Raw genomic sequence first — 25,195 nt, 5'->3', positions numbered from 1 at the left:
CAGCAGCCAAACCCTGGCCGCCTCTCCACCGCCGCCCGGCCAGCCACCCGTCTGCCCCTCTCCGTCAACCTACCCGCACTTCTTCCAGAGACCGCTGCTGATTGGTCGCCCGCGGCAGATTTTGCACCCATCATGTAACCGGCATTCTGATTGGTGGAGACCCGGCGCGGGCCGGTCAGGTGAAGCGGCTACGGAGTAGGGTGTTTCCGGTTCCGGTTCGGATTGATGACCGAGCCGAGTGCGAGCAGGAGGTGAACGGCGGCTTCGATTTAACCTGAGGTGATGGAAAAGAGAGAGAGGGAAAAGACCGGGACCCGGCTGTGGAGGAAGGCGGGTGGACCTCTCCACCGGATCGCCCTCACCCGGGCCCCTCCATTTTCTATTTGGTTTATTTATTTGTGTTTATGTGGTTGGTCGCTGCGCCCGCTCGTGTTTTTACTTTTTTGACGGCAGCGTTTTTTCTTTGTTTCTGTTCGAGCGGCGCTGAGGCCTCGGGCCCCGCAGCTGTTCGGCCCGACCGGCAGAGGAAGGCCCTGGGACCGCTGGCTCCCGGAGTCAGCGCCCGGCCGAGCGGCTGCTCTCTTCGCTCGAGGCTGCCGCCGGCTTGCCTAGGCCCGTGTTCCGGTTAATTTAAATCCGCCTGGCCGAAGGAAACCCCAGGTTCTCTCATCCCAAACTTTTACTTGGCCCCCGGATCGGAGGCCATGTTGTGAAGTCGCCTGTTTGCTCAGGTGTTGTCTTTTCACTCTCTTTCCCCACCTCTACCCACCGTGTTGCGGTTAGTTTATAAAACTCAGTGAGAATCAGATGCCAAAAGCAATGCCGTTAACACACGGCTTGCGTTGCACGGGGTTGTTTCTATAACTTTTAATACGCTTGTGGTCGAAATGGCAACAATTTTTCCTACCATTCTGCATTCGCATTCAAAAAGTGTAATCAGTGTAGGAATGCCTTTTTAGACGTTAAGTTTTACAAGCATAATAATTGCAAATGTTGGTGATTTAAAATAAAGCACTTCACTAGGGATACTCGGGTCTGTCAACTTTAGGGGAGAGGGTAGGTTAGTACTATTTGAACTGCATTCTGTTACTAAAGTAAACTCATCTTTTGTTTCCATCCTTTGAAGATTGATCATTCAGCAATATAAATTGAGAAGATCATCTTATTTATAACTATCTTAAAGGGTAAGTTCTGTTGATTGTAGTTTTAATCCTTTAGATTGAGTTCAGTTTTTTGGAGCATGTGGAGAGAAACGCATTTGACAATCTTGAAGTTATATTAATGAATTATTTTAATCTGGTTGCAGTAGGTACTTGTCTGGGTGTGATTTCAGTGTTGGTTGTCAAGATATTTAAAAACTCTAGTCAAGAGATTTAGTATCAATGATTTAGTATCTTTTGTGTGTTTAAAGTTGTTTTATGGCGCAGGAATTTAAATGAGTGTACAATTTATATTAGCTTTTGTTAACTATTAGGGTCTATATTTGAGTGGTGCTGGAAAAGCAGCAGGTCAGGCAGCATCTGAGGAGCAGGAAAATTGACATTTCGGGCAAAAGCCCTTCATCAGGAATGAAGGCAGGGAGCCTTCTTTTGTTCCTTTGATCCTTTTGTTAACTATTGCCAAGGGACATGAAAATTGCCTAGAAGTACTATTCTGCATAAGTACCTTCAGGGAAACCAGCTGCTTGAGAGTTTCGACATATCAGTGTTTTATTATGAGATTTACTTGTTTAATAATATTTACCCAGTTTCAATCCACATTTTAATGTTTGAAGGTTCTATTTATCACCATTTTAATTGTCACTGCAGTAGAAAGAAAAATGACTTGAATGTAGTGGGATTCTTTTCTGTATGCAATTTGTTGGTATCTGGTGAAGTTTGTTCATGTTTTATGCAGGTAAAGAATTCATCATGAAGCAGATGATGAAAATGGAAGCAGTCAAGGAAATGTATGAAGCACTTGAAATAAACAAACTAGGGAGCTGGCATGAGCTTAACTGGCTTCTGTGCCATAAATGATGACTAAGACGCTAATACTCCAGCAAATACTTGATATACTCTGGATAATAACCAGTTTCCAGTGATGTTGATTATAATATGAAAACTTTTATTTTCAAAATTAGGCTGTTTTGGTATGCTTTTCTCAATCTCCTGTTGACTAAAACTGGGATATTTGAAATTTAAATCTGAAACTTTGGAAATTCACGATAGATCAATTAGCTCTTGGAAAGAGAGGTCAAGGTGTTACTACAGTGTGGATGCTTAATCAGAACTGAAGACTCTGCATTTGTGAGCAGACAAAACACAGGCTGTCTGCAGTCAGATTTCAAAATGTTAGTTAAGGTTTGGGGAGAAATACAGAAAGAGGAGGATTTTGGAAAATGGATACACCAGTCTTGGATAGATTTAAGTGTGTTAAGAGACTGGCGAGTGTTCAGTTGACTGAGGTTTATGCAAATTGTAGGCGTGGCAAGTCAAACATGTGAAGGTTCTCTGAAACTAGTGGGGGAAATACAATGGAAAAGTAAGCTGCAAATGCTTCGTTATTTGGTATCCCAAAGTTTGAATTTTACAACAATATTCTTGATTTGCAATTCAAGTCTCATATGGTTGAGTTTAAATTGCCTAGAACATGTATTTCAGGGCCTGTATACTATAACAGTTCCAGTAAGTATCCAGTTCAAGGACTGAAAAAAGAAACTGGAGATAGTGTATTAACATGCAATAAGCAATTTGGTGTTAGTTGTCAAAAGCTTTGCACAGTGATCTGTATGTTCTGTCATCCTTGTTTGGGTTTATAATTAGATACCATTTTGCAGGTGGAAAACCGTTTGATGCTGTACTCATTTTAGGTCACCAGGGTTTAGTCATCCACTGAAGTTGCAGAAATCAGAAGTAGTGTAAATATTTTGGATTGGAAGATACTGTTGGTGTTCTAAAAGTGTTGCACTACGACCAACTTTGTACTGTGCCGGTACAAGCAGAAGTATTTACTACATCTGATATTAATTTATTTGAAGGAATAGGGAGGAGGGTATTTATGTACGTGTTTTGGGAGTTTGTGCATCTCTGGATATATTACTGCTTAACATCATACTTTTGTCTAAACATCATTTTATATTGCGAAGTTCCTTTACAATTGTGGTGTTGCTATATTGGAACAAAGAATTAAGGGTATTGGATAATTTCCAAATGAAGCATGTATCAACAAGCTGTTGATCTTTGAAACACTACAATAGTTTATTAGCTATTTTACTATTTCCATAGGCAAACATGTCTACTTGGATAAAACCGAGGGGAGGTCCATCACACAGACCCAGCCCAGATGGAAGGTAAGGATGATATATAAAGATGTGTAGTTTTTAGATTGTTATTGCTAGCTAGTTCTGAAAAAATGTCCTACAATGAAAGTTGTTTGGATTGAGGTCACAAACCACTAAACTAACTTGTGTAATAATAATTGTATGGTATTAAACTAGCATATGTCTTGAAAAATGAATCTATATTGCCTATTTTTCAACTGTTAACAGCTGTATCTTGTTTTGCCTTTGGATTTCTGACCAAGGTATACATTGCAGTAGTGCAAAGAATGAGATTTTAGCTAATTTACAGAAAAGGCTGATAACAGAGGCTATCGATTGACATTCTACTTCATTTTTGCTCTCTCCTCCAGTTCATATGCAACAGCGGAATACAATGTTCCAAGTGCATCCTTACCGAGGTATGCAAAATTAATTCTGTGGTAATAAAAAGATTGTCCAGTTACATTTGCAGTAATATTTTGTTTTGGAATGGGGGGGGCACCAATTCACCCAAGACTGAGTGGTGTAGAAGGAATAGGTTTTGTTTGGTAACACACGCAGGACATACCCAGTTAATGGTAGGGCCCTGGGTAGTGGTGTTGACCAGAGCCCTTGGTTCAGGTATGTAGTTCTTTGGGAGTTGTATCACAGATGGACAGGGAGGGTTAAGGTGTTTAAAATGTTTGCCTTCATTACTCAGACCATTGAATATAAGAGTTGGAACATCATGTTGAGGTTGTCCAGGACATTGATGAGGCCTCTTTGGGAATACTGTCTACAGTTCTGGTCAACCTGCTCTAGGATGGATAGTAGTAAATTGGAGAGGCTTGAGAAAACATTTGCCAGCATGTTGCCAGGAATGGAGTGTTTGGGTTAAGGGTAGGCTGGGACTTTCTTCACTGGAGTGTAGGAGACTGAGGGATGATTTTAGAGGTTCACAAAATCGTTAGGGGCATAGATAGGTAAATGGCAAAGGTCTTTTCTCTAGGATGGGGGAAGTTCAAAACTAGGGGTTGAGAGGCAAAAGATTTAAAAGGGGCCTGAGGAACAGCTTTTACAGAGGAGAGTTCGTATGTGGAATGAACTGCCAGAGGAAGTGGTAGATTTAAGTACAGTTACAACATTTAAACGATTTGGGCAGGTATGTCAATAGGAAAAGCTGAGAGGCATATGGGTCAAATGCAGGAAAATGGGGCTTACTTATTTTGGGAAACTTGGTTGGCTTGGGCAAGTTGGACTGAAGGTTTCTGTGCTGTTTTTCTCTATGATGTTGCATTGAAAATGATTTTACATATATTGCAGTGTAACCCTTTTTTAAAGGTTGTCTTAGTGGCTTGATGTTTCAATGAGTAGGATAAGAATTTTCCATGAATACTGTGCTGCAAATCCAGGGCGTCACTATGCTTTCTCTGCTATAACTAAATTGTGGCCAATAATCCTTATCCTCTGCTTTCCCATTGCAGGGGCACAAAAGGCCCCTGTTGTATCACATTTGAGGACGATTGTTAGTATAAGTATTTTGATCCAACTGAATTAAATAAACCTTCAGTGGTATTTTGCTTATTTCCAAGAATTCTTTCTTTGGTTTAATGCATTCAATTGAAGGCTCAAATTCACGGTATTTGCCATGCTCCAAATTTGGATCTGTACAGTGTATCAGAACGCTCTTCGATAGTGGGTGTACTGCAACTCAATCTGACTTGTTTTTAGCTGAATGTGCATGAATTTAATTTCAGTAATGGTCATCATGATTAAGGAGACTTTTGTTTTAGTCTTATTAAATTGCCCTCCAATGATATGTAGACATTCCCACCCCAAATGAAGTTCATTTCTGCACCATTTCAAATCACGTTACTATCGGAGTCATCTGCAGGTTTTGTTTTTAAATAGGGATTTCTTGATATTGATATCTCGGATATTTAGTTTGTTTTCTTTTCTTTAACTAGCTTGGTTATTGTTTTATGTTCTCAATAGTATCCTTTCAACTCGACAAGATCTAGAGCGAGACCGATCACCTTTAGGAGCTGAAAGAGTTGATCCCTACAGGTGTGAAATAAATAACTTTGTGGTGATCCCAATAATTGCTTTAGCTTTTTATCTTGGGTGTAAATTTTTGGTATTTCCAAATGTAAATAATGGAGCAGTATTTTCTGTATTGTTCTTTGTATTTCAGTTCTCTGCTCCAGTCAAAACCATTGCAGAGCAGATAACTTTACTTAACCTGAGTGTTAATTTTTCGTCTTAGTGGCTGTCATAAAATTTACTCTTAAAGGCATGTAGCGGTCCACATTTATTTTACTTGGAACCTTTGCATCTTAAATGGAAATTTTGTTATAATATTCTAATCAGATCTAGTAGATTAAGCGTACTTTATCTACCATACCATTCAGTTCATGGTAATTTGTAGGTTTAGGAATACTTTGCAATTGTGGCTAAATGGTTAGTAACAACTGAGTTTACTTTTTTGTTATATAAATGGGGATTTTTGGATGGCTTTTTGGGACTATTGTTTGATTCTTAACTTTATCCTTGGGGGGTTCGTGACTAGTAGAGTCACAGATTCAAACTAATTAGTCATATTTAGGGCTAATTAAGAAATAGCTCTCAGAATCCTTTACCTCTGGAATAGACTGCTGGAATGGAATCATAAAAACTAAAGCCATAAAATTTAAGAGCCAATCATCTATCTTAATTCTATCTATTTGTTCCCTCCTTTTATTCCTTTTTCAATTTGGTATTAAATATTCAAACTTAGACTTCCAGGTTTACACTTTGCTTGCAAAGACTTCTTCAGTCAATACATAGTGCTTTCCCTTTTTAATACCAGGTCCAGAGTTTCCTCAAGGCATTGTAATGAGTTTCTAATGGCTACACATTAGCATAAATGTTGCTTACATTAGGTCTGCAACCTGCCTTGCATTATTGTTCTACCTGGCTGTGGAACCCCTAGATTGCACAATGACAGTACATGCGCAAAGCCGATCTGACTTTAATCATACTTGGAAGTATGTCAAAATAGGAGCAGAAGTTGACCATTCAGCCCCTTGAGTATTCTCTACCATTCAATAAGATCATGGCTGATCTATTTGTGTTTTGAATTCTACATGCTTGTATACCCCCAATAGCCCTGTGGTTCTCTTCCTAACAAGAATCTACTTCTATCTTTTTAAAGTATTCAATAACCACGCTCCCAGTGCATTCTGAAAGGTTCCAAAGTTGCACAAACCTCAAAAAAAAACTTTCCATCATCTCTATCCTAAAAGGGAAGCTCCAAAACTGGTGCTCCCACTTCTGGGCTGAAACTTCTTTCCACATTCATCTCATCAAGACTGTTCAATATCTTGTCACCCTCAATGTTTTAAACTGCAATGGAAACAAGCCCAACCTGTCTTGTCTTATCCTCATATGGCAACCTGCTCATTCCAGTGTATCGTCTAGTAAGCTTCCTTTGAACTACGCCCATGAGTTTACATCCTTCCTTAAAATAGGAGACTAACACTGCAGGCAGTATTCAAGATGTGCTCACACTAAACACATACCAACATTGGAACAGGAAGTAACACAAATCTGTGTAGTGCTCAGACCCCATCTTTCCAGTCCAACAGCTTTGGAAACAGGGATTCATCTTCCCAGGCTTAAGTGTGTGTGACCATCTTTGCATTTGGGCAATTTAAACATCTGAGTGGCAGCCACGTTTGCTGCACACATCCAATCCCATCAGGTATCTTTAGCTGATTTGAGCATGAGGTGGAAAGTGGGAAAAGGAGAAGAGGGATGCGGTAGAGCGTGTGGAATAGAGAGGATGCATTCTGACTTTTGGGGCCAGCTAGCGTAACCATGAATCCCGGTGGCCATTTTATGGCTGTCTTGCCATACCAGCCAATTACTGTTTTCTGAGGAGTTTGGGGTTGAAACAAATGTTTGACCACCAAACATCTTCAATTTTTTGGATTCATCCAAATTGAGTACCTGCTCCTGAGTGAAATGGAATCCACATGTGATTGTTTTGAAGCTTGCATTAGCAAAACACTTTTTAAACTGGTGGTCCAAATCATGTTTGTTTTGTCATTTGTTAACTCCAAAGCTTGAAAATATATTCATCAAAAGAAAACAAAGTAATTGTATAAGTGGATGTAAATTGAATATCTATACTTGCTGTTCTCTCTTGCTTTTCAGGACTCAGGAAGTGTTGGAATATTATGGTGGCTATACTGAGCCTTACAGTACAGAGGATTACAACTACACCTGGAGCGGTATATCTGATAATTAGCACCTGCTTGTAGCATACAAAATATTTGCTGTATATACAGCCTGTTTGTTTGTAAAATGACTGGTAAAAGCAAGTAAAGCTGTATATGTTAAAAGACTGCTGCTGCCTAGATATGTTTGCTAATAGTTTTATTTCACGTCATAGCTAGGATTATTTATGAAGCAACAATGGATTTGAGTGCTCAAACGATGAACAAAACAGCATAGAAATTTTACCAGTTTTGTTTTAGTGTTTAATTCCACAAATGTAGTGAAGCCTACATGAATGTTTGGACTTTTGTATGTAAACATCTTAGTCTTGACATTTACTTTGGAATTTTTGTTTTGCCATGTATTTTATTCTAGTTAGCTTGAAGGCCTTTTGGTATTCATCACTGATCCCTCTTTATAATTGTATGTTCCTTAAAATAAAAGATTCCCTGACCTTTTACCCAAGTCAAGACCAGTTCCAATTGTCAGACAAAGTGGGGCTTATTATTCTGTTTATGATTTTTAACTGGTATAGATAAGTAGAATTATGTTTGGAGATTGGGGCATTGCGGAAAAAGGTTAGGAACGGGAAATCGCGACATGTACCATTCTTTGAAGGGTTGGTAGGAGACGTGTTTAACTTGCCAATTTCCATAAATGTGCAATGTAGAAATTGATTGTAGAAATGTTGAGTTGCATACAAAGGAAAGATTTTAAAACAATTTACTCCTCAACCATAGCATGTAGCATATGGCAGGATATTAACAAGTGTAGCTTTATGGTGAAATGGGCGATAATTGAAGATGCTAGGAAGAGGTTGCGTGGATGGCTGAAATAATGGGGAACAGTTGGTTGATAATACTGCACTGTGGGTACCTCCAGTTGTACCACCTCATTCTTGCCAGCCTCCATCATTCTTGGAGTACTTCCTTTGCTGTCCCTATTCATATGCTTTGAGCTAGTTGTTAATGAGCTGTAGTCATGAATGTTTTTCCTGCTTTGCATCGAGAATTATTGATGGGGTTCTCTGCAAGTAAACATTTTCAAGTGGGTTTTTGCCACATTTGTCATTTAGCCTCTGAAGTCTTTTCTAGCATTCACTGAGATTCAGCTCTAAGGACTCTGCCCTGTCCCCACCCCTTCCCAATATCTCTCCTTTACTCTAGATTTACAAGGAGCAGTTTGTCCCTTAAGTGCCATTTGTGGGGAAAAAAAAGTTTCCAAACTGTTATCATTCCTTGCAGGTAAATTGTTTCCTGTTGCACTCGTTAAAGGCTAATTATTAGACTCTGCTCCCATGTGTTTGATTCCATAACTGGAAAAGTAGTTTTCATCTACCCACCCGTTCCTTGATAGATATGGATCTTAAACTATGCAACACTTGTAATTTAACCCTTGGATATAAAGTATAATTCTGAAGCCAAAATATCCTTCCTCAGGTTTTTTGCTTAGAATTGTTCAGTACTTCAGGTATGGTTATAACTAGGGTTTTGTTTAACTGCAGTGTAACTTTTACATAATTTTTTAAAAAGGAAAACATAATTGGCTATAGCAAAGAAGTGAAAGACTGAAACTGCTTTGTTGTTATAGACAGTTAACATAAACATGGCTGACAAAATGACTCCCTGTAATGCAGTGTGGCCATTTACAATGTCTCTTTGAATTATGTTTCTATAAATGCCAACATTCTATTAACTTGTTAATTATTTTCTGCATCTGTTTCTGATATTCTATTCCTTTGTATGCTTTGGCACAAAAGCTTCTATGGATGCCACTGTTTCTAGCTTTTCAGTTGGCGATTGCCCTGTTCTAACCTTTCTAAAGTTGCTGATTTCTCATTTGCCTGTGCATAAATGCATTGGCCAGGAGTTTGCCGATTTTAATTCTAGTAATTTTATGCTGCATCTCCACCACTCAAAATGTTGCCTATCGTTATGGTATTTGTGAACTTGCTTATGAGTTCTAACGTGTCATCAAAATTGTTAATAAGCAGTGAATAGCTGAGGTCTGTATCTAGATCCTTGCAGGCACAAGTAGTCATATTCTGCCAATAAGAATGCCTGTCCATTTCAAAAGGACTGTTGTGGCGCAGTGATTGTGCCCAGAACCAGAAGCAAAAGGGTTTGTCTCGTGCTTCAGGGGTGTGTCCTAACATCTCCAAATAGATAGACCTTTTTTTAAAAAAATCAATCTTTAACCTGACTACAGCTGCTGTGTCACTTAAACAGTTCAATAATATGTCTGCACTTCCATTACCTTCAATTAACAATTATTTATGAAGAACTTTATCAATTCTTTAGAAAGTTCAGATGCATGTCTACTGTTTACATGTGCAGTGAGGTTAAACTTGCTTAGGATGGAGGACCAATAATTCTGTGGGGAACATGAGTGAAAAATGCAACATTTCCAGATATGAGTTGGATGCTGAATAATGAAAATGCTCCACTCCTTCATGGGAACCTAGATCTAGGAGCCACATTTTATGAATAAAATTAAGATCTCTCCCATTTAATCCCTGCAGATTGGAGGGTGGCTAATGTCCCACTTTTCAAGAAAGGAGGGAGAGAGAAAACTGAAATTAAAGACCGGTTAGCCTGTCGTCAGTGGTGGGAAGATGCTGGAGTCCATTGTAAAAGATGAAATTACGACTCATTTGGGTAGCAGTAACAGGATGGGTCAGAGTCAGCATGGATTTTTGAAGGGGAAATCGTCCTTGACTAATCATCTGGAATTTTTTGAAGATGTAACCATGAAGATAGACATGGGAGAGGCAGTGGATGTAGTGTACCTGGACTTGCAGAAAGCCTGTGATAAAGTCCTACATAGGAGATTAGTGAGCAAAATTAGGGCACATGGTACTGGGAGCAAAATACTGACTTGGGTTGAAAATTGGCCGGCTGACAGGAAGCAAAAAGGAGTAATAAGAGGGTCCATTTCAGAATGGTAGGTGGTGACCAGTGGGGTACCACAAGGTCTGGTGATGGGGCCACAGCTGTTTACAGTATACATTAATGATATAGATGATGGTACTAAAATATTAGTAAATTTGCTGATGACACAAAGCTGAGTGGCAGGGTGAAATGTAAGGAGGATGTTATGAGAGTACAGGGTGACTTGGACAGGCTAAGTGAGTGGACGGATGCATGGCAGATGCAGTTTAATGTAGACAAATGTCTGGTTATCTATTTTGGTGGCAAGAACAGGAAGGTAGATTACTATCTAAATGGAGTCAAGTTAGGTAAAGGGTAAGTACAACGAGATCTAGGTGTGCTTGTACATCAGTCAATGAACGCAAGCATGTAGGTACAGCAGGGAGTGAAGAAAGCTAATGGCATGTTAGCCTTCATAACAAGAGGAATTGAGTATAGGAGTAAAGAGATCCTTCTGCAGCTGTGCAGGGCCCTGGTGAGACTCCCCCTGGAGTATTGTGTGCAGTTTTGGTCTCCACATTTGAGGAAGGGCATTCTGGTTATTGGGGAGTGCAGCGTAGGTTCACGAGGTCAATTCCCGGAATGGTGGGACTATCATATGTTGAAAGATTGGTGTGACTGGGCTTGTATAGACTTGAGTTTAGAAGGATGAGTGGGGATCTGATTGAGACGTATAAGATTATTAAAGAATTAGACACTGGAGGCAGGAAGCATGTTTCTGCTGATGGGTGAGTCCTGAACCAGAGAACACTTTTTTAAAATAAGGGGGAGGCCATTTAGAACAGAGTTGAGGAGAAACTTCTTCACCCAGAGAGCAGTGGAAAAATGGAAGGCTCTGCCCCAGAAGACAGTGGAGGCCACGTCTCTGGAGACTTTCAAGAAAGAGATGGATAGAATTCTTAAAGATAGTGGAATCAAGGGTTATGGGGATAAGGCAGGAACAGGATACTGATTGTGGATGATCAGCCATGATCATAATGAATGGTGGTGCTGGCTTGAAGGGGCAAATGGCCTCCTCCTGCACCTATTGTCTATTTCAGATCAACATGAGAAATTTCTCTTGAGGGTCATTGGACTTTGGAATTCCTTTCCAGATAAAGCTATGGAGGTTGAGGCAAATCCAAGATAACTAAACTTCAAAGCAGTTGGCAAATCTGTCACCCCATTTGACTTCCTACGAATTGTAATGTGAGCTAAATTTTTGATCTGTAAGGAAATCAAACCGTAGTCAGGAAATTGGAGTTAAAGCAACAATAGAAGCCATAATTTTCTTATGGTGGAGCAGTCTGGAAGAGTTGAATGGTCTACTCTTATTTATTATCTTATTCAGTTAAGTGGATAGTTTCCTTTTGGATAGGCATGTTCATCAGTACAGGGATTCTTTTGGTTCAGGCTGATGGGATTTAGGATCTGATGTTGAAGGCTCTGCTGCACGTGGAAATCTACTGACTGATGGAACAATGAACAGACTGCTGACCTGTCTGTGGAACTGTAGCTTCCTGAAGTGGCAGTTGTCACATATGGGAAACAGTGTTGTGATTGGTGTTTTAGGGTTCTATAACAGAAAATACTTCTGAGTTGAGAGTAATGCACCTCAGAAATGGACAATGTCATTCAATATAGATGACCAAGTTCTGTCAGTTGTATGGCTTAGATTAACAAACAGGATGAATTAAACAGCATGTATCAATATACTGGTTTGACAGCCATATGTTTCCTTTTGGTGCTGTTGCTTCATATATTTGACAGAAGTGCGCACTGAATTGAGCAGTTTAGGTTGAGGCTGGGATTTGAGAGACTAAGTTGATTGAAACTGTAGCTGCTTATACTTGATGCTTTGCACTCGTTTTGACTGGCAGATAAATCCATCAAACTGATAATTGTCAGTTGTGCTGACAAGTGAAGGAAAGCATTGAGGCCCTGAAAGGAAGGAATGAAATATGCTGATTACATAGCTACTGAGGCAATCAGGTTAAAAGGATGCATTAAGTTAGTTCCCAGCATCCTTCCATTTATGAAAGGTAAGAGCATGTAGCAAGCAAGTCTGTTTCAGATGGGGTGTCTTCATATGGCACACCATTGACTGAAATTGAGAAGTTCTGCCACATCAGCTGGACATGAAGCAACTAAGTTTTCATTGGTGTCTGTTGCTAAATTGCAGTTGCTGCTGATCATTGTGGTGATGTTTACCAACCCACAGGTCACAGTATTGACAACTAACCTGAAAGAGAAACTTGACCTAAGCAGAAAATAACGTAGAATAATTGTACTGTGGATTTTTTTGTTGTTATCACTGTTCAATCTGGGCAGAAATTCAAAGTCATCTGATTTATTAAGTTTGTACTACAATAATTACGTAAGCAGTGTGTAATTATAATTTCCTGACAGCAGGAAGTCAAGTGGGGTGATAGAGTTTAACAACTGCTTTGAAGTTTAGTTATCTTGGATTTGCTCATAATCTGCAGTTGTAAATATGTGAAGAGGTACTCTGCTTTATTTTGAAACCACTCATTCAGGCATGAAAATATTTTAAACATGAGAAGTTGAACATTATTTGCAATTAAACATTTCTCCAAGCACTTCAAGGCAAATCAGATTAAAATTAAACGTTGCATTAATGTAAGCAACAAACAGAAGCTTCTCTCCTTCAACAGGATTAATTAGCATACTGTTGAAGGATAATATGGATTGAATATGTGCAATGCAATGTCAGTCATAATTCAGTTGGTAGCACTCTTGTCTTTTAAAGCAGAAGGTTGTGGGTTTAAGTCCATTCCAAGACTTGTGCACAGCCATTTAGGCTAACACTTCATTGCAGCAAGCAGGAGTTCTGCACTGCCAGAGGGTGATCTCATTGGACTATATTGAAGAAAGGTTAGAGTTGGGGAAGAATTATTACTGGTGTCTTGATTAATATCTATCCCTCAAACGACAACATAAAAAGTTAAGTGCTGTTTGCACTTCGATATGAGAAGGCCATTGGTGTGCAAAATGGCTGGTATGTTCCTTGGGTAGCAAGGGTGATTAAGCTGAAAATACAAAAAAAAAACTTTGGAATATTCAGTAGTCCAGAAAAAGCAAATATAAATGCAAGGCTGTAAATTTTCAGAATAAAAATAAAACTTCTGTTTAAATTGATTTAATTGTATATTCTTGTTTACAGAAGATAGTTGCAGACAAGAAGACAGTCGCCGAGATGAGCTTTATCAGCAGTTCTACAGAGAGATAGAGGATGACTACAACAAAGAAAAACATGCTGATTGTGTAGTTATAGCACTAAGCAAGCAACAGGGGTAAATTTCTTTCGGATTATTATTTTATTATTCTTTGGATATTGCACATCCACGCCAGACAAATTTCTATCCTATGACTGCAATTTGAGACTGATTTGGTGTCAGACTGGAGAAAATAATGCTATATGACTTAATTGGAAGCATGTGCATATACTCTTAATAATTGTTACAGATATTAGTGCGCACAATGATTAGCTCCAATTCTGTTAATACAAATGCATAGACTTCATTGTATCTAACAGCCTTGTTGATGTGTTTTAACATTTCTTTTCAATGAAGCTTGTCAAGCACTTTGTTAGGTTTTGGTGGAATTGTTAGAATTTGGTGGGCTCGGGAAATGCTTCACAGTGGAGGTTAACTTGTCTGACCGGATCACATTTGTACGTGCTGAATTTTTGTCTCATTGCTAGAGTGTAAATGAGTGGAAGCCCCAACAGTTTCTGCCATTTAACCCAAAGGAATGCTGCCTAACCCTGTTAAAGATCATGGATGAAATCTAGGACCTACCAAAATGCGTTATATCTGAATTGGGCTTTGGATAGCGCCTTGCACAGTCTTACTGTCATAACTATCTTTCCTGTTGAAAATCATGAAATTATTGTTGTCTATTGCACTTTAAGTTTGACGTAGTGCAGGATGTCTACTGTGTTATCTGAAACCAAATGCCCTTGTCTGTGTAAAAGGTTGTATCACGGTATCTATCATTTTCAGAATTGGCTGAAACCATTCAAATATTCACTGATCCTCCATGTAATAGTCCAGATTTTGCAGTCAATGGTAAAGTGATGATGTTTGCTATTGGATTCTGAAAATAACTGTCTATGATAATCCAGTGATTTGTACAGCATGGATTTTGCTTTTTTAGAATTCATTCTGGTGTTAGAGGAAGGGACTGTTTATCTGGGAACAGTGATGCCATAAAGCAGCTTGAGCAGCTAATCACAATTAAAGATTTCAGACAGCAAGCCAGAACAACTGTTCACTTTCTGATCTTTTGAGAGAGTTAACTATGAATTGGAACATACCCATGGGATTTAGTTAGAAGGTGCCATATCATACTTATTAAAGTAAGTTTTTTTTTAAATTAATGATGAAGCAGCTTATCATTTATAATCAGATGTACAGCATGGAAACAGACCCTTCGGTAAGTCGACCATGCCATTCAGATATCCTAAATTAATCTAGTCTCATTTGCCAGTACTTGGCCCATATCCTCCTCAACCCTTCCTATTCATAGACCTATTCAGATGCCTTTTAAATGTTATGATTCTACCTGCCTCCACCACTTCACCCTGTATGTGACAAAGTTGCCCTTTACGTCCCTTTTGAATTTTCCCTTCTCTCACCCTAAACCTATGCCCTCAAGTTTTGGTCTCACCCACCCCAGGGAAAACACCTTGTCTATTAACTCAATCCATGCCCCTGATTTTATAAACCTCTATAAGGTCACTTCTCAGCTTCCGACGCTCCAAGGAAAGTAGCCCCAGCCCAATCTGCCACTCCCTATTTCTCAAACTCTCCAAGCCCAGCAACATTCTTGTAAATCATTTCTGAACCCTTTCAAGTTTCACAACATTCTTCCTATAGGAGGGAGACCAGAATTGCACGCACTATTCAAAAAGTGGCTTAACCAATGACCTGTAGAGCTGCAACATGACCTCCCAACTCTTACACTCAGTGCACTGACCAATAAAGGAAAGCATACTAAACAACACCTTCACTAGCCTAAGTGTGACTCTCGAGGAACTTGCACTTCAACGTCTCTTTGTTCAGTAACACTGGTCAGGACCTTACCATTAAGTGCATAAGACCTGTCCTGAATTGCCTTTCCAAAATGCCGCCCCTCCTATTTATTTAAATTAAGAGCTCCGTCTGCCACTCATTGGTCCATCTGATCAAGGTCCTGTTGTACTGAGGTATCCTTTGCTGTCACTATACTTCCAATTTTCGTGTCATCTGCAGACTTACTAACCATATCTCCCACGTTCACATCCAAATCGTTTGCATAAGTGATAAAAAGCAAGTGGACTCAGCACCAATCCTTATGGCACACCACTGGTCACAGGCCTCCAATCTGAACAACAGCCCTTCACCATCACCTTCTGTCTTCTGCTTTCAAGCCAATGCTGTATCCAGTGGTTAGTTCTCCCTGTGATCTAACCTTGCTTACCCAGTCTACAATGAGGATCCTTGTTGAATGCCTGACTGAAGTCTATATGGACATTTCATGAACAAAATTTGCATTTTGATCCCAGCGAGAGTGTTCTGTAGCATTTATAACTTTTGGGTGCTCTTTAAATCCAGTTACGCCTCACTCAACAAGGTTTGAAAGAATACTTTTATGAAACGAGCAGCACAAAACGCTGAAATTCATTTCAATTCATTGAGATTTCCACCTTCCAGGACTTAATAGATTATACTGAAGCTGCAAGGAATCACTGACGAAACTTTGGGATGTCCATTATGAACTGCATATGCAGATGTACATGTTGGCAGTTTTACTGAGTAATGAAGGAGGCTAATGCTAACTGTTTCACTGTTATTCCAACTGCTAAATCTAGGCCGTTGCCTTCCCTGTGATATTCGTATTGAAGGCTGCAGTGTTCCTAATTTGTCACTCTTAAGTCAGTCGGTGATTTGTACAATGAGATTAAAGTAGAAGCAAAGTTTATTAGGAAATAATCAACACTGAAAGTCTTTTAGTGACATTTGGACTGAAAATATTTAAACAGCAAGATTGACAGAAGAAAAAAACAAATTTTTCTGTGAAGGACTTCATAGAATATTTGGTAATGTTCATGCTGGATGATTAAATATAAGGAAATTGATTTTTGAATTTTGCAAGTTATTTGTGAATCACATTTACTTGTACTTTTCTGCTTCAGTTACAACAAATGCAAAGGTGGGCTTTTTATTTTTGAAAAGTTGTATTCTGCAAAACTGATTCTGGCTGTGGGGCCAATATTTATGCATTCTTTGGGATTTTATATAGTTATACAATGAGGGCATGACATGTTTCATTTCAGTATTCCTGTGACTGCGTTGCAAATTGTGTGGGTGCATTTCAGTTTATAGAGCCAGGGAATGGGATTTGCTTTTTTTTTTAAAGTGGATGTCTGTGATAACAACAGCTGTGATTAAAATTTAAGTATTTGCTTCTGAAGTGACTATCAATCACTTGACTGGGAAAGCAGTCAACTATTTTTTAAGGAATTTTGAGTCATGTTGTATAAACTTGGACTTGGAAGAATGAGGTAATTTTGATGGTGAATTGAGAAATGTTTAAATTCTGTGATGTGAAACTAGAATGGGGAAGGAAACTGCAGTGAAGTTTTTTTAAACCTAGATATTCTGATCTTTGGATCCCTGGAGGTTAGTGTAAAAGATGACTGATATCTAAGCAGTCCTTGTCAGTTGTGTTTCATTGTCAAATGTGTAAGCTGAATATTATGTAATGCCAAAATGGTCAACCTGGGTAATTGGAATTGCCAACAATCTAAGAGTTGTTCTAAGACTATGGCACAGGTACTCCATTATGATGGACAGTCATCTGTCTCATTCAACTACTGGCTACCATCTGAATTTCTTTTTGAGCAGGAATCTAGTTTTAAACTCAGTTGTGCTGAAACAGACCAGCAACCTTTAATTGTTAGTGATAAAGTTTTTTTTTAGATTACTTAGTGTGGAAAGCCCTTCGGCTCAACAAGTCCACACCAACCCGTCGAAGCGCAACCCACCCATACCCCTACATTTATCCCTTGCCTAACACTACAGGCAATTTAGCATGGCCAATTCACCTGACCTGCACATCTTTGGACTGTGGGAGGAAACCGGAGCACCCGGAGGAAACCCACGCAGACACGGGGAGAACATGCAAACTCCACACAGTCAGTCGCCTGAGGCGGGAATTGAACCCGGGTCTCTGGCGCTGTGAGGCAGCAGTGCTAACCACTGTGCCACCGTTGTTCAGACAGAAACCAGCCCTTTAGTCCAACTCGTCCATGTCAAGCATGTTTCCTAAATTGAACTTGACTCATTTGCCTGCATTTGGCCCATATTCCTGTAAATCTTTGCTACCCATGTACTTGTCTAAACATCTTTTACATGTTGTAAATGTACTCCCATCCACCACTTCCTCTGGCAGCTCGTTCCTTCTACACACCACTCTGGAAAACATTGTGCCTCGTGTCCCTTTTTAAATCTTTTCCCTTTCTCCTTAAACCTATGCCCTCTTGTTTTGGCTCACTACTCTGGGGAAAAGACCTTAGCCATTCATTTTCCTGTGCCCATCATAATTTTAAGGTCACCCCTCAGTCTCCGACACTCCAGGGGAAAAAAGAGTCCCAAACTATCTAGCCTCTGCTTATAACTCAAACCTTCCAATATCAGTAACATCCTTGTAAATCTTTTTTGCATCCATTCCAGTTTAATAACATGCTTCCTATAGCAGGGTGACCAGAATTGTGTGCAGTATTCCAAATGTGGTCTCAACGATGCCTTGTACAGCTGTAACATGGCCGCCTAATTGCTGTACTTAGTGTTCTGACTAGTGAAGGCAAGCGTGCCAAACGCTGCCTTCACCATCCTATATAGCTGTGATGCCACTTTTAAAGAGTTATGCTCCTGCAACCATAAGTCTGTTTGATTACCAGAACCCCACTACCCAGAGCCCTACCATTAATTGTAAGTCTTGGCCTGGTTTGTCTTACCAAGATACAGTATTTTGCGTTTATCTATGTTGAACTACATCTGCCATTCCTTAGTCCATTGCCCCAGTTGATCATGGTTCTTTTGTATTCTGAAATAACCTCCTTCACTGTTCACTATGTGACCAGTTTTGATGTCATATGCAAACTTAGTAAGCATACCTCCTATATTCTCATATTATTTGTCCACAAATCCCTGACTCCAGTATGGCACGTTAGTAAGGTACACAGGTGATTTATCAGAATCTTGCCTTGGGTTGGAAGACTTCAACTATGAAGCTGGATAAGCACTGGTTGTTTTCTTTGAATCGTTGAAGGTTGAGGGGACACCTGATAGAGGTGTACACAAGATTGAGGGTGTGAATGGGTGACTAGAAAGCAGCTGTTTGTCTCAATTGAAAGGTCAATAATAAGGAGGCATAATTTTAAGGTAAAAGGCAGGAGATTTGAGACAAAACATTTTGACTCAGGTCTGGGGGGATTTCCGAATTTGCTACAAGGGGTAAATAGTTGAAGTGGTTAATGGTGGTAACCTTTTCAAAAGTACTCCAATTAGCACTTAATGTCTTAACATTCAAGGCGATGGGCTCAGTGATGGAAGTGAGACCAGTGTAGATTTAGTGTAGCATTGGTGCAGACTCAATAGGCCAAAGGGCTTCTTCTGTCTGATTCTATCTTTCTAAAGACAAAAGTTTAAATGTTACCATTTTAAGAATTTAAGTTTTTAATTTTTTAAATTTTTTTTAAATCCTTATGAATGTATTTTTATGGTAGGGTCTTACTCTGGGGCTTTGATTTGTGAAAAATTTAATTGTGTTAATTACTGGCAGCTTCAAGTCTTACTGATCTTGTTTGAGTATCTAACTGGAAAATATTCACTATCAATTTTTCAGGGATTATGCCAAACTGGTAGGGCGACGAGTCCAAGAACTGGGGCTTCTTGTGGATCTTGTGTACCTTAAATTAGAGTTGGCTCTTGATACTGCTTTGAAAGATGTTCGAGAAGAAGGTTCCCCATTTTGTGTTGTCGTTGGAGGAGAGCACCAGTCTCTTTCTTCGTGCACAGTGATTATTTTGTATGCAGGCCACAAAGGTACATATACAATTTCCATAAAGACATTTGTAGAATCCTTGATGTACAAAAGCCTAATAATGTCATTTTCCTTTCATTGTTATTGAGTGGTCGTATACCTGGGTAATTTGATGCTCATTGTCCGAAATGAGCAAAATCATGTATCCCAAACATCCGTATTCCTCACATGGTTATATTGAGATTTTTATTTGAAAAGCGTTTTAGCAAAATTATTTATTTGTAAACTTGGTTTAAAAAAAGTTGAGTGGTTTCCACAGCAGTTTCTTTTGTGATGGCAAGCAAAGTGCTGTGTTTGCTTTTAAGAAAGAATTATTTCAATTGTCATGAATTTCTTCCCCCCCCATTCTTTGGCACTTATTGCAGTGAAGCACTCTTCCTTTTTGTGTTTTGGTACTTGATTACTTAACTGAAGTTGGAATTCAATGAAGAGTGAGTGTAATCAGACTGTTTGAATTGTCAGATCTGTTCACAAACTCATGCTATTCATGTGGTGGGGGTTCAAGATATCACTGGGCATATAGAGTCATACAGATGTACAGCATGGAAACAGACCCTTCGGTCCAACCCATCCAAGCCGACCACTTACCCCAACCCAATGTTTTTGTTAGAGGAAGTTTCTTAATTTTGTTTCCTCCTTCATGATTAAAGTCGGTAATCTTGCCCTGTGGGTTTTGAATGACTCTTCAAGGCTTGGGTTATCAATTACTTTAACTTTTCAAATTGTTATACTTTGATGAACGGGTGCTAAAATGTGTACTTTAATCATTGTTTCATCTCTTTTATACTGTGTTCAAACATATCAAGATAATATTCTTTGTATGCAATGTACAATTTACCACTTATGACATCCAAGACTTGAAATTTACAACCGATGGGCCCTAAGTGAGGTGGGGGCATATAGCAATTGTATAGCTGGACTGTGGGTTGAGTACGGTACACAGAACTAAGACTTCATGTTCAAACTGCTTTTGTTTTAATGCATTTATAATCTAAACCCTTCACATAAAGCATTAAAACCTTCCTGCGTCCCCCCCAAACACTGGAAAAGTCATATTTAAGATTCTTCTCTCCTTCCTCCCCTTAATTATTGTGCTCTCCTTTCTGTGTTTTCATCTTTCCTTCCTCTCAAATATACCATCTCAGCTTGTCCACACACAATTTCTCTGTTGTTTTCCATTTTTCAACTTTCTTGAAATTCCACTGCCATAAATTAGAAAACTATTCTCAATATGTACTTAACACACTGAAGAGCTTTCATATCAGATGAAAAATGAAGTTACCTTTCTTGAACAGAACATCGTAATATGCCTTTGGAAGATGCTTTGGACCTGATTTCACGTGAACACCAACGTATTTTTGGTGAAACTCTGGAAAAAGAACGCCTTGAGATTGCACACAAAGCAGCTAATTTGGCTGATGATTATCTTCATCGTGAGTCTTACGATGAAAGTCACGTTGTGCCCAGCAGCATTCGACATCTCCTTTTCCTGCTGGGTGATGGAAAGCATCTGTATGCTGAGGAGCTTCAAAAGGTGGTTGATTATTTGAACAAAAGAAAAGAGGCCCTTGAAGGAGGTTAGTTGAGTTAATAATTCTGTCTGCACAGAGGGTCTATATTGATGGAACTCACTTTATCAGCTATCTCTTAAATTGTTTTATTTCTTCAGTTCTATATTGTAAATGTATCAGTATTAAATGTTTTGTTTTTGTTAACCTTGAGATTTTTGAGCACTATTTGAGTGCAAAATTGGGAAAATCTGAGCAATAGTTGAACTTATAATGGTTGCAACTGTGACCAATGCAATGCCAGTGAAGGAGTTCCAGATTGGTAAAGCAGCAATCACAAAAATGATATTTAGCTTCCTTGTGCATTTGATGCTCAAGATGAAGTCAAGGGTTAATTATGAATGCTATGATTCCATGGAACAGCACCAATAACCAGTGCCTAGATTCCTAATTCTGTTTCTGGCTCCAAAATGCATTGGCTTCAAGATCACTACAGGTAGCTTTAGGAATGTGGTTTGGAATTTAAGATTTGATTTATGGACATACATTTTCAAATGTGCTACTTTTGGTAATTGTTACAAAGTTGATTTGGAATTTGATAGTCTGACACATTGTGTTTCTGTTTATATAGAAGCAAACAGTAATTGGCAAAACTATCAGGAAGGAGGAACTGAGCTTTATCAGTGGCCACATGATCGTAAGTATGCATATTTCAAGCTTTTGGTGCAATGTTTGATATGGCTATTATTCAATTTAGGCATTTTTACAAATAGATTAGGATCAGAAATAGGCCATTTGTGGTATTTAGTTTTTAAGAGTTCAGAATTAAGATATGCAAGCTGTCTATTAGTGTGCACTAATATTTTAACCTTTTACTTTACAGCTTCTCTCGCTCAACAGCCCACTGGAACTGAAGGTTATTATGACGTTGGCAGTGTTCCACAGCCCTCCAGCAAGCCTAAACCCCTCCTTCCAACACCAGGCAGACCACCTCTTTTGGGTCATGCTCCTCTTGCTCAGAAAAAACCTCCACTTTTGGGTGATCGACCAATCCGGGCTCTTCTGCCTGCTCCAGGTTAACATTTCTTCTCTTTGCTTCAACCTTCCACCACCACCAAGCTGCCTCTTAATATTATTGGCATTCTGAATTCTCCCAAATATTGAGTATGTGCAGCAAACCTTTTTAATACCTGGCACCTACGATAATTATTCCAATCAATTATGTGGACCTCTTGACCAATCTAAAAATGCATTCCAAGTAATAGAAATGTAATGCAGGAGTATACACATCCCTGTTACACTTTATTTACAGCGTCAGTCAGTTAAATAATATGCAACTTTATCTTTTAAAAAACATACTGGCAGAGAGCCTTCTCACTTGCACCCTCACTAAACTAACTTGGATGGCGTGGAGATTGTGATAATACAGTAAATTTCCAGTATTGCTGCTTTATCGGGTGTGGCCAACCCTGTGTAGGGGCTATTGTATTCATTTTCTGGCAAGGTAAAACTCCAATTTTTATGAACAGCTAAAAAGACCCAATACCAGATGGCAGTTGTTTTAACCTAGTGTTTCAGTATGAATTCATGTGTATGTTGTCACATGGAGTGGTTGACTCAAGTAGTGTGGATGATTTTGCACGGATCAGTTTTGGTGCTCCATTGAGTAACTCTAGCTAATCTGATTTAGACCAGGTACTAACGTGCGGTATGTTTCCAAGTGACTTGAGTGTGTCTGGTCCATGTCATTGACAATGGAGAGGGTCCCATGCAGTGGAAATCAACCCAACTGAAGTTTAAACTTCTTTGACATCTTCAGAGCATCCAAAGGATTCCATCAGGTCCTGATGTACATCTCCCAACTAACATCCAGTTTCTAGCTATGGAAAGATTTGGGCTACATCTTTAATTTATATGTACCAAACACTGAGGGTTATCTGTCTGGTTTAGGTCTTTTAAAGTTAGAAATGTGAAGCAAAATGGATTTAACAATATTCAGCAGTGTATCAGCAGAGTGAAATATATCCTTTTTTTTTAAAGAAATGCAGAAAAAATACATATGGTCACATTGGTTCAGTTCAGAATAAATGGATTAACACACAAATGTAGAATGGTGGCAAAGCACAACTTCAAAACACAAAGAATTCACTTAGTTGCATATAGGAGGAAACATATATTTGTGGACACAGATTGAAATGGTCATAAAGAACATCTCAAGGATATCATGGCTACAAAATTAATTTTTTGGCTTTGGTCTTATGAAAGTTCTCCTTGTGGCTATCTATCAAGTATAAAATTTTAGGTGGGTCATTTTTGATTTTGTCTAAATTTATTCAAAGGCTGTAACAGTGGGAGTGTGGCAGGAATAATTTTGTCCCCAACCTATTTGCAACCTATATTAGCTGAGGGGACAAAATATTACATAACCAATTTTGTTAGTTTCCCACCCAGCTTTGCATAATTAAGTTGTCAGCAGATAGGGTGCAAAGGATGCAGTAGATTAAATTAGGTGACAAATAGACTACAACTTGGGGAAATGTGAAATATTTGATATGTGGTGGAATTTGCTTGAGTTGAGATTTTCACTGCAATCATGTGAGACTGTACCTTGAATACTGTAAAGTTTGGTCTCTTCACACAAGGAAGGATATACTTGCCTTTGAGTGGGTAAAATGAATATTCTACATATGACATGCTAGAGGTGAAACATTTCTTGTGTTGTGGGAATTCTCTAACCCAAGGTGATGTAAATGTTCAGTCAGTCATCAAATATATTCACAATGAAGGTTGGGCTTTTGGACACTCAGAATTAAAGCATCGTGAGGGGCAAGGAGGGGTTGAAGATGGCTCAGATATGTTTCAGTTGCCATCTTACTGATGGGCTGTATGGTTGAATCTTGTGTCTCCATTCTTACAAATGATCTTGCTCTGTGCTGCTGTCCTACTATCCTGTTGCTATTAAAGAAAATAAGGCAAGCATTTTGCAAAACCATGCAACCTGAACTTGTGATTTTTGTACAGGAAGTAAATATTTTGTTCTTTTATCATAGGTCATCCATTAAAACTAGGTGCTCGACTCCAGCTGCAGTAAGGAGCATCACTTGACGCATCAGAATGCACATTGCTTTAGAGAGGAGTTTGTATATCCAACAAAACCTTGTTTGAAGAGCACCAGAAGTCCAAGATATTGTACTGAATGAATACAACGAACACCTTGAATATTCTCAGACTGAGTTGTGAACTGTAGTATTTTAGAAAGATCCCATTGTAAGTTCAAGTTCCTTTTGAAGGTGTATGCCCAATGTCATGTAAAAGGACCATTTTTTTGTAACTTTTAAATGTCGCCATGAATGGTTTTGAAAGGGTTGGGAAAACCTTGGTAAATGTATCTTTCGCAGTGGTTGTTTCATTTGTTAGATGCTTGTTAAAAAATTTCTCCATTCTGTTTTATGAGAACTTTTTAAAAAGATTTTATTGTATGGTGATACCTTTTTATGGAGTCTCAAAGCACTCTGACATGCGCTCCTTTGTGTTGCTGAAAGCAAGTATATCAACAGAAGCAAGTTGAATAAATATCACCATACAGTATTATCTTGGCCAGATTTGTACAACTGTTCACTTGACTGCTTTTTTTTTTGTACTGAGCATTGTAACAGTGCTGCATTGATTTGATGACAAACAATATGTTCAGTATCCCAATTAAAGTAATTAAATTTCTTTAATGTATTGATATACACCTCTGTTAAATGAAGTTTCTAATCAATTTGCAGGAGGAGGGAGAAAAATCCACAATCACTTTAGAAACGTTAGTTCTCAGTGTGTTACAATGTGATAGTATTTTAAAGTGAAGGGATGTCTTCTGTAACAACTGAAGAATACATAGGTGTTTGAACTTAATAAAGGTTCCCCTTTTTCTTTGTAATGCATTTGTTTGAACATGTAAATCATTTTAGTATAGTATACTATATTGAGCTTCAATTTAAAGCCAATCCCTTTGGTTTAAAGAGGGGGGAAGACATAATGTGATCACAATATGTGATCCTTCAATAGGGTTAATGGTTTCCCTATTCAGTCTTTATTTTTAATCATTTGTAATGACTTCTGTTTTGATTTTGACCCCCCTGCAA

At 38.8% G+C, this 25,195-nt stretch overlaps 1 protein-coding gene across 3 annotated transcripts; it reads left to right on the top strand.

Moving 5' to 3' along the window:
* The first annotated feature begins 193 nt into the window (after nt 1–193).
* On the top strand, nt 194–24,994 carry LOC122558406 (nuclear receptor coactivator 5-like). Of its 3 annotated transcripts, none has more exons than XM_043706940.2 (12): nt 194–279; nt 1,127–1,184; nt 3,267–3,331; nt 3,673–3,720; nt 5,276–5,347; nt 7,478–7,554; nt 13,634–13,763; nt 19,363–19,562; nt 20,856–21,137; nt 21,700–21,765; nt 21,952–22,143; nt 24,119–24,994. In XM_043706940.2, the coding sequence occupies exons 3-12, from the start codon at nt 3,273–3,275 to the stop codon at nt 24,157–24,159; spliced, it is 1,167 nt and encodes a 388-aa protein (XP_043562875.1). In that variant the 5' UTR covers nt 194–279; nt 1,127–1,184; nt 3,267–3,272; the 3' UTR covers nt 24,160–24,994. The 3 variants fall into 3 exon arrangements, with proteins under 3 accessions (XP_043562875.1, XP_043562877.1, XP_043562876.1); XM_043706941.2 differs by lacking the exon at nt 194–279 and adding an exon at nt 459–731; XM_043706942.2 differs by lacking the exon at nt 5,276–5,347.
* Nucleotides 24,995–25,195: the final 201 nt, after the last annotated feature.

Source organism: Chiloscyllium plagiosum, unplaced genomic scaffold (assembly GCF_037043375.1).
Source record: "Chiloscyllium plagiosum isolate Xiang-an unplaced genomic scaffold, Cpla_swu_hap1 HiC_scaffold_17, whole genome shotgun sequence".
Taxonomy (NCBI): Eukaryota; Metazoa; Chordata; class Chondrichthyes; order Orectolobiformes; family Hemiscylliidae; genus Chiloscyllium; species Chiloscyllium plagiosum.
The sequence above is the reverse complement of the archived record's forward strand: the minus strand, read 5'-3'. Positions and strand labels throughout refer to the sequence as shown.

Coding starts and splice junctions, on each gene's coding strand:
- LOC122558406 (XM_043706940.2), top strand. CDS start 3,273: ATGTCTACTTGGATAAAACCGAGGGGAGGTCCATCACACAGACCCAGC. Junction 21,138..21,699: donor AAAAGAGGCCCTTGAAGGAG/GTTAGTTGAGTT, acceptor CTGTTTATATAG/AAGCAAACAGTAATTGGCAA. Junction 22,144..24,118: donor GGCTCTTCTGCCTGCTCCAG/GTTAACATTTCT, acceptor CTTTTATCATAG/GTCATCCATTAAAACTAGGT.